General features: G+C 31.7%; 2 protein-coding genes across 2 annotated transcripts in view; one reads left to right on the top strand and one right to left on the bottom strand.

Annotated features, from left to right (window-relative positions):
* Positions 1-3,406: 3,406 nt before the first annotated feature.
* On the top strand, positions 3,407-5,138 carry LOC143177276 (uncharacterized). Its single transcript, XM_076375140.1, has 3 exons — positions 3,407-3,427; positions 3,691-3,745; positions 4,021-5,138. The coding sequence occupies exons 1-3, from the start codon at positions 3,407-3,409 to the stop codon at positions 5,136-5,138; spliced, it is 1,194 nt and encodes a 397-aa protein (XP_076231255.1).
* A 19-nt stretch (positions 5,139-5,157) lies between these two features.
* The window catches only part of LOC143177425 (lisH domain-containing protein ARMC9), a 5,041-nt gene continuing 374 nt past the window's right edge, over positions 5,158-9,824 (bottom strand). The window contains exons 2-17 of the mRNA XM_076375316.1: positions 9,710-9,824; positions 9,519-9,648; positions 9,363-9,433; positions 8,874-9,107; positions 8,580-8,803; positions 8,181-8,508; positions 7,932-8,105; positions 7,609-7,857; positions 7,208-7,519; positions 7,008-7,135; positions 6,852-6,936; positions 6,530-6,792; positions 6,157-6,393; positions 5,994-6,061; positions 5,642-5,672; positions 5,158-5,448 (exon numbers count right to left, since the gene is read on the bottom strand). The exon at positions 9,710-9,824 is cut by the window's right edge and continues 59 nt beyond it. Of these exons, the coding sequence (XP_076231431.1) occupies positions 5,331-5,448; positions 5,642-5,672; positions 5,994-6,061; positions 6,157-6,393; positions 6,530-6,792; positions 6,852-6,936; positions 7,008-7,135; positions 7,208-7,519; positions 7,609-7,857; positions 7,932-8,105; positions 8,181-8,508; positions 8,580-8,803; positions 8,874-9,107; positions 9,363-9,433; positions 9,519-9,648; positions 9,710-9,824 (2,767 nt within the window). The 3' untranslated portion in view covers positions 5,158-5,330. The remainder of the gene's footprint in view (positions 5,449-5,641; positions 5,673-5,993; positions 6,062-6,156; positions 6,394-6,529; positions 6,793-6,851; positions 6,937-7,007; positions 7,136-7,207; positions 7,520-7,608; positions 7,858-7,931; positions 8,106-8,180; positions 8,509-8,579; positions 8,804-8,873; positions 9,108-9,362; positions 9,434-9,518; positions 9,649-9,709) is intronic.

Raw genomic sequence — 9,824 nt, forward strand, 5'->3', positions numbered from 1 at the left:
CGAGCAACTGAAGCTACTGGCTTATAGTTTTAGAAAATGGCATGATTTCTGATTTTAAAACTTGCAATGCAAAAATTGCACGTCAGTCACATTATCGACAAACTTTTGGAGATCTCTTACGCTGATACTTACTACTACTACAATAATAAATATTTTTACATGAAACTTTTTGAAGAAGCAATTCAAGAAATGCACTTTTTGAAAACATCAAAGATTATTCAGGAAAAAATTTTTAATTTGCCTAGGTTCAAGAAAGAAAAGGCAAAGAATTCTCGCTATGAAGATCACTTTGATTCTTACTTGGAAAGACATTACTGTAAATAGTTTTATAGTGTAGTAAAAGTACATTGTACTCTTCAGTAAGATTCACATTAAAGAATGTCGATTACTGGTCTTGAGATGTAGCAGGACAGGTATTAGGAGAAAACACTTGTCTTGCCAACAAATAATTGCAATGATTGAACTCTATAAAATGTTGTAGTAATAAATAACCAGTGCTTTAAAATCCAAGTTTTGGGTTTCTTGTGTTTATTGTTCATTACTGTCTGACTGTTTAAGCTATTTTTAAAAATAAGGTTTTGTCATATAAGATTCTTAGAAATACGCTCCATGTTCGAAAATGAAAACCGCTTGAATTGTAGATTAACAATTCTTGTATTAGTGAAAGGAATTAATTATTCTGAAAACCAATGATAGTAATAGTGATAATTGCAACTAACGTCGGTTAGTATAACAAATATCTCCTTATCATACACTCGAAGCATTCGAAAGTGAACTCGAATGAAAAAGTAATATAAATGCAAAAGCTACGCGTAGTACGGATTTTTGGCATCATCACAAAGAACTGAGTAATTTATATGCAACGGCGTGACATCAAAGAAGCATCCGTTTGGAATTAGTTTATCGTCCACTTTCCATTTTCATTTTACTTTCTTCATGTTGTACTAATGCTTCGATCGTTACGCATGTACGACTTTTACCATTTTGCGAGTATTTGATGAGAATACTTCAAAAACGATGTACACACACGTGTAGGTACAATGAAAATAAGAGGATTAAGTTGAAAAAACTTGCTCTATCAAACTTACAAAGTGAAGTAATATTTACTTATACTTTATTTAACTTGTATAAATCACTTGCCAGAGGAAGAAAAAGTACATAACTGAGGTTTTGTATAGCCGATGATGAGATATAACGACCCTAATAAAACAGCAGGGTATTAGTCTTTTACACTTCAAATAATTGACATTGAGATCGTCAATCGGGAAATCCAGGAAGGGAAATGCAGCATTAAGGCTAATTACAGACTTAACATAATTTTATATATCGACTGTCTGCTTAACCATTACAAAGAAAAAGAAAGATTGTTCAGTTTGTAACAGGCCTTTAGAATCGACAAAATTGTCGTTCATTAATTGTCAGCCGTGTGTCTTAATAATTAACAATGCTGTATTGATGATAATGAACTATTGAATAATGAATTTTGTAGGATTAAGGACTTATTTGCACCCTTTGCCATCTCTCTGAGGTTTCGAATTAACAGAAATAAAAAAATACGTTAGTTTGTTCTTGGTTCTCGGGCTGATCATCATCGCATCGCCCCTTATTAGAAATATGAGGACCGATACTCTGCTGTTTCATTGGAATCGCTATATCTCACCATCTATCTATAAATACATAGTTTTTTTCGATGAATAGAACTCACAGGCATGTAGGTACACTTTTATACAGGACTATTCATTCTTGTACACTTGATTCAATTTGATAAGATCTAACGTTCTTCTTCATTATGCATCATTGTTAAAAAATGAAATGTATTTCTGTTGACTTATCGTCAAATACAGATAAAAACGTATAAGTGCCACCAGCTCTGATAAATGCGCAAAACTCCAATGGAAAGGGAAAAAGAGTAGGCCTGCTAGACTAAGAGGCGTGCACCGAGTGTCCTAGGTCATTGTCATTAACGCATTGTAATTCACTCGACTACAACATGGTTGTTGTACGTTTTAATGAATACAGCTATATCGAATGTGCGTGCACGGAAAGTAGAAAGCATTGCGAAAGATAATGACAAGGGTGCATGATGCGCGCAATGTCATTCCGGTTTTCATGTTTCAGCGTAGTGCACGAACATACGTTCCTCTTGTCTCCGCATGGGAATTTCTGCAGACATTCGGTAAAATGGGGCTAAGCCATAATCATTCGTCAGTTTGCTACGTTTTTGAGGAAACCCCGACGAAACTTTCCTTCGAACGAAAGGCGATTTGTATTCAAGTAACTCGCGCATTTTATACGGGATGTAAACCGAGCAAAGCGTGCTTCTTCCTATGTTTACGAATTTCGAGATTTAAGAGAGACTTTTTCAAGCGTTTTCTATGAGGACATCGCGAAACAGAATCACGTTAAATTTTATACGGGATGATCTTAAAGATCGTATCGTCTTATTATTTAATAAAATCGCGTAGAAGTGACGAATATTTTAATGTCGTTAGTGTTACGTGGTGTAACGAAGATTATTTAACTCCATAAGAATAAGAATTATTGAATTTCATTTCGTCCAAAATTTGCTTATATCTTCTACTCTATGGTATCTCGTGTTATATTTTTCCTGCAATTGAAAATCAGTTAAGTTAAGGTACATGTAATATATCTCGTTGCGTTCCGTACCAAAGAAGGAAAGTTAACCACCTACCGTGACAAATATCTGTTAGCCCTGGCAATGATAGTGCATAGAAATCGGGTCAAGATTTTTGCGAAAGCCTACATGGTGCACTAGGATTTCTCAATCGAACTAAAAGTGAAGATGAAAAGTTTGAAAGTGAACGCGAAAGAGATGATTTGTTAGCTATTTATGATTAGAAAACTATTAACCGAAACATTAAATTGACCAATGTATTAAATGATTAATACGTTTATAGAACATTAAATGATTTTTATAGACAGGGAAATCTCAGTGGTTAAGATTGTATTTCTTATAACGTGACATGCACTGTTTGTGTTGAGAGTAAGTCGGAGATTAACGAACCCAATCAGTGGGTAAAATTCTGTGAAAGGGATACTTTTCTGTACGTATTAAAAAGTCTAATTACGCTAGGTAGGTCATGCTCTCCGTAGTTCACTGAATAGTTGTCGGACACACGACTGACCCATTGCTTTCCCCGTAAAAGTGAAGAGTTAAATCAGGTTGACTCTTTCTCCCTGCTCTGTATGGTCGAGTACCAACCAATGTCCTATCAGTATGTGCGCATCAAGATCGCTTTTACCTTTTTGTGAGCGAGGAGGGATTCCTAGGAGTATAAAACGGTAAAGAACAGATTTCCGCGCCAGTATGTGTGTAGTTTCAATTTAGTGGAGGAACAACTGCTCCACGATTTTCATCTAACAGTGTTCATTTTAAACGTTAGTCATGACGAAAATAATTCCACTCGTGAGTATTAACGGAAAATTATATTATCGTTTAATTATTGTTTAAGATAAAATATTGAGTGAAATTAAAATAATTATATTTTCTATGATGTAATCTATTTTTATTTCATATTATCTATTCAGGGTGTTCGATATCCTTTGATAACTATTTCTTGGAGAAGTTTTACATATTTGTTTTTATTGAATAAGCGAATAATAAGCCATTATAAATACTATTTACTGCGGTGTGATTATTAATTTATGGTGAATTTATTCTACTTTTAGAGTGCGGTAGTTCTTGGATGCATTTTGCTAACGCATGCAGAACCACCGGTAAACAGTATGTATTATCATTTTTTATGCAAATTAATTTGTAATATTTCCTTTTTTGTAGCGATTCATGAATAAAATTATTTGATTACAGTTCATCAATTTTAGTAAATACGTTTTAGTATAGTTAATTGCAATATTTCCGCTGGAAATAGCAAAGATTTTGCGCGCGCTTTTCAGAACGTTTATATTATCTTCATAAACATTTTCTAAAAAAAATTTATATTGCAAATAAAACTTTTTTAGTGCATACATAGCATAATAATTGTATTGCATCTAAAGCAGGATACTCGATGACTGGAGATAACAATGGCTACGAATTCAATAATAATGTCATCAGTGGGTCATACCTGTCAGGCAAAGACAGTCACAGTCAGAATTCTTTTAATGGATTCTCTCCAAGTTCTCACCATAGTACTTTCCAAGCATATTCTGGTGGTGTACGTGACAATTTTGGTACGAGTCCTTATTTTATGAACGATCCTGCGCAATCTTCCTTTGAGAGCTACATGAATAGCAATAATGGAGATACTAGTTTTGAAGGATATACTCAAAGCACAGACCAAGCAGGTTCTGATTTCAGTCAATTCTCCAGCAATAAACATAAGAATTCTATGTTTACAAAATATTCGGATAGCTTACCTGGAGCTTCTAGCGTAGGAAGTTTCTCTGACATAGTTCCTGAAAGTTCTTCATTTAGAGAATTTTCTGGAGACGCTTTCAAAGGTCATTTATCTGGAGGGTACATTGAAGGCGACCAAGCTTATAACAGAGAACCGTCAGTGTTTAGTGGCTCCGCTAATGATTACTCTTTTGGAAAACATAAGGAAAGTATTTTTGGAAGTGGGAGCAGTAACAAATACGTGAACGATATGTTCTCGCCTCATTCTGACACACGTTACATGCGAGGAAGTCATGGAAGCATGGGTCGTGATTATGGATCTCCCATATATTTGACGAACTCCGCGAGTAGTCATTTGAGCAATTTGCGAGGAAGCTCTGGTCTCTATAGTCCTGGAAAATATAGTAAAAGTAATAAATACTCGGCTGATTATACTCCGAGTACTGGTTTAAATTATCTTTCAAAGGACCAAGATACCGATTATTTGATCGGCGCTTATGGAAAAGGTGGAAAAATAGCAGGACTTAAAGACAGCAGACCAAGTAGTTACAGCAGCCAGGCTTATGTTGGTGGACCATCTTATACGAATAAAATTCCAGCGAGTTACAAAAGTAAACTAAATATAATGAACTATTCAAACAGTCCTCCAATTGGTTACCCTTCGATGTCGAGTCTGCATAGCAGTGCTAACAGTTATGCAGATGGTCCTATGCTTAGAAGATACCGAAGCAGTAGTGGATACGTTCCTGGACATAGTAGTATATATTCCAGTTTCTTTTAACATTCTTAATATGAACGGAATGACAGACATGTTATGTTTTGTACATATTTATTGTATAAATATTTAAAATCAATGAAAAGCGTCATTTTATATGTATAATTTAAAATAAAATTATTTAAAAAAATGTATGACTATTATAGTACTTTACGTATTTATAACTTTTCAAAATTGCAATAAAAAAATTATTTTCGATTACGGTGGAGTTCGTGGAAGCTTTGGTTTAGGTAGAAATGCGTCTTCTTTATCAATGTCCGTTTCTTGTATCCATAAAATATCATCTCTCACGGCTTGATTGTCATTATTGATATTCCTGTAAAAATATGTTTATTTTGAAAAAAAATCTACACGTTATAATAGAAAAATACAAATATATAAATAATTTAAGAATTCATACTATAAAAAATAGATTTAAATCCCAAAGCAAGAATATGTGATCATGTAGCAATGTGCGAAAAATTTGAAATCACATAGTGCATTGTGTTAGTACTAAGATTTTGACTCACAGTGATGCTATACTGCTAAGTTTCTCCATTACTGGAAAAAATAATAATTCAACAAATTAGTAATAACTTTCTAATTATTAAGAAAGCGATGACATTCAAGAAATTTATTAAATTCTATCAGAAAGTATATAAAGTATATGTCGCTTGATGTATCATCACTTTCATTTACTTATTCCAGTTTTCCCAAGATCATGACCAAACACACAATCAAGAGAAAGTTGCAGAGCTTTCACTGCAGAATGCTTGCAACTTAGCTCACCCATGACTTTTACTATCGATACATATTACATATTAAAAGGATTCAAATAGTTAGAAATTATTTAGCACATTATCGATTATAAGATATATTTACCTGTTGATTCAGCTTCACTTTCAATTCCCAGTATCATTGAAGAAGCTATAGTAGTTTTACTACTGTCTCTATAAAAAAATGTTTATTTATGTTATTACGTTCAATACTGTTATTACTAAATATTAAAGTATGCATAGTATTATTTTTGGGAAAGGAAACAAACTTGGAAGATTGATTTTCATACAAGTACACAGCACTTTCATTATAAATTTCTGATCCTCTGCCTTTACTTTGTCTATTCTTTAGCATATTTATAGCAAATTGTTGCAATTTTATTTGAGCATTAGGTATAGAATTTTTGCAATGTTTTTTGGAAAGGTTCAAAGAGGTACATGAATCAATCCCTTTTATGGACTCTTGTGCTGTTGTTATATTATTTTTGTTCTTTACCTCATGCTTCCTGTTTACCATATTTTTTGAAAGATAATACCTTTTCATTAGACACGGAACGCATACCATGTAAAAGCATAGTCATGCATATTTAGATCATATACATGATTTAGACTATTTTATTTATAATATAAATATAATTATACCTTAATAAATGTTTCCTATGCGATATTGATTCACGTTGGTATGAATGTTTCACTTGTTCGTCATTATCTTGTGTAGGAGAATCCACTGTATTTGTTTGACATTGTTTCTGTGCTGATATGTCTAAATTGATTTCCTTTTCTTGAGATATCTTCGACGAAATAGTATAACTCGCTGCAAGTAACGATTCTCCACATAATTCTCCATAATTATTTTTTACTGGATCATTTTCTTCTAATTGGTATTCTAACACATCGAATTCTTCCTGCAAGAGTATTACCATTGAATAACATTATGTTCGACTAATAGTTAACAATTACTTACATTATCATTGTCTATCATTTCTTCCATATTTCTTTTGGTGTTAATCTCGCCTTTGTGTATTTGTAAAGTATAATCCAGATATTTCCTATCATTTTTTAAATAGTATTTAAAATTTGTGAATAATACAAATTTTCTGATACATTTATAAAATTTTACCTTGTTTCTCCAGTTTTATGTTTAGTATACTGTTCTATTACAGATGACAAATTCATCTTCTTTGCCTCCTCATTAATCGTGTGATTTAATAAGAAATTATTCAGTGCTCCATTGATATATGGCGTTGTCTACCATCAATTATATTTAAAATTGGAATTGCAATTATTTATATCAACCTTACTCTAGTATTATGTACCTACCGATGTGTGATCCATTAAAAGCAAAGTGATCAATGTAGAAACAAGTAAAGATGCTATTGCAGATGCTCTTAGCTGAGCTGTTTGATGCAATGATAAATTCATTAAAAGTGCTGTAGCATATTCTAATCGATACGAGTCTATAATACGACACTGATTATGCAAGTGATGAATTAACCACTCCACTAGTCCATTTTCTATCATGTATATTCTTTGCTGTCTACGTACAGATAATTTTTGTAGCATTGCAATCATCATATTGCAAGTAAGTGTATCAACATCATTATCAGAGATGCTATTCAGACACTTGAATACCTATAATTTGGTTTATTAGATTCTGAATTATATTTGATCATAAAGAAAACGTAGTAACAAATAGTAAACATCTAATATGTATTGAATACCATGTCAACAACAGTAGAATCAAATGATAAGTAATCTCGTCCACATCTGAATGAAGCCAAAGTATTTAATAATCTTGTGGTTGATTGTTGTAAAGGATGTGGCATAATAATATCTTCTGGAGTTAATAAATATGGTAGGATAGATTTGCCCTTATAACTAGCGATTTGTCCATGAAGTCCTAACAAATCTCTACTTATATACTCGTGTACTGCTTCATCTCTTTCTCCGGGTTGGCCAAATGTTATTTTCTAAAAATGTAGTATACTTTTATGTTAAAACTTTGGCAGTTTGAACATTAACAGTTAAAAGAGTTACTGTTTACCCTTCGTAATGCTTGTAAAAGGAATAATTTTGTCTTTATATTGCCATTAATAAGATGTAATTTAATCTTTCTGAAGTTCAATAATTTTGGAGGTACAGGTGTAACATTCGGCATAGAGTGTTCAATAACTTTCATGTCAGAACGAAGTTTGTCCAATTGTAGTTCAGAAGAAGTCTATTCATGTACAATGAATAATGTAATGTGCTTACACATACATCTTAATACAACAGTATTTGTATGATTACTTACATTGGAGCTATCCTTTATATTTTGATTAAATAAATCAGGAAACGTTTTGATACAAGACTCTAACATAGCTTGAAAATCAACAATGTGACCCCTTGCTGAATTTTCTAATGCAGTTGTTAGTATTCTTGCAATACTCATTAATTTATGGTAGTCAGTATGCAACTTATGGAATCTCACTTTTAATTTTTCATAATTGGAATGAACACTGCATAAATGAGACTTTGTTACTGATAATTCTTGACTACATTCCATTAACTTTTTATCATTTTTTGTAAGATGTGCAGATTTTCCTTCATTTGTAGAATTCATAGATACAGTTTGTATGCTTCTATAAAAAAGTAAATACGTTATTAAATTAACCAAGTATTGTACGAAAAAAATATTACAATGATGTCTTACTTTGATCTTTGACTATATTTTATATCATTATACCAAACATATTCCACATCATCATTATCATCTTCTAAAATAAGTGGTATGTTTCTATCATTTGGTATGATTGGGACATTAATGTTTTCAAGCGTCTTCTTCATACTATCTTTTCTTGATTCTTCTGACAAAGATTCATGATTTGAAGAAATCTGATTTAAGTCTAGATCATTATCTCTTGTACTGGTGGAATTCTTAAAAGTTTATACACTTTGTAAAGTATTTTGTGTATGCATTTTCTGGAGATTTATATATTTTGTATACCTGTTTCCTATATGTATTAAGAAATGTATATAAGTTTTCTGTTAGTTCATCTATCCAACTTTTTTCAAATACTCTAGAAAGAGATGGTTCTGCATACGGATCTTCGATAAAAGGTAATGCAAAAAAGGGTCTTAGTTGTGTATCATTTTCCAATTCTTTACCAGTGGTATTTAAAAATATACGTAATTCTTCCATGCTATCATTCATATTCTTTTCTATTTCCATTGTGAGATGCTACATGTTATTAATATCAAATTAATTGGAAGTCCATTATAGTTTTAGCCATTAATTTTAGAATCAATAAAAATATATACATTTACATCAGAATTCAAATAAAAAAAATAAATTTACAAAAACTAATTTTTTAAGTATGTCACAATAATGTATCATCACATTTGAAGTTCCTTCAACAAAAAAAAATTTGCGAATGAAAATAAAATAATTATTTCTAATAACTAAAATAAATATATTATGACTTATTAAAATTACCTCTTCGTTCTCAGAATTTTGTTGATTTGAAAACATCATAGAGGTGACAGAATCCTCCAGCTGTGTTTTATCTGGATAATTGTAATAAGTATTATTATGGAGTTACTATACTGCAATAGAGAATTAATTTTCAACACATTGTTACATTGCATTTACCTCTTTCTTTATACCAATGTAAGAATAAGGTACGTTTGGGTATCATAGTAAAATATACATGCAGATTCAATGTCAGAATTTTACATGCTCTCGTTTGTTTCACATCCTCTGGTATCAACAAATTCCATAACTGAAAAATAAATCTTTGCTTATGAACCATTTTTTTGTTATTATATACGTGATCATCATACTTTAAAAAATGTTCTCCAATCTCCAGATTTATAGCTCAGTAATATTTGTTCACAAGAATTTGAGTAAATTTCATTAATTGGTTTTGACTCTTCTTGAAGATGTTTGAAACCCTTA

This window comes from Calliopsis andreniformis, chromosome 3 (genome assembly GCF_051401765.1).
Source record: "Calliopsis andreniformis isolate RMS-2024a chromosome 3, iyCalAndr_principal, whole genome shotgun sequence".
Lineage (NCBI taxonomy): Eukaryota > Metazoa > Arthropoda > Insecta > Hymenoptera > Andrenidae > Calliopsis > Calliopsis andreniformis.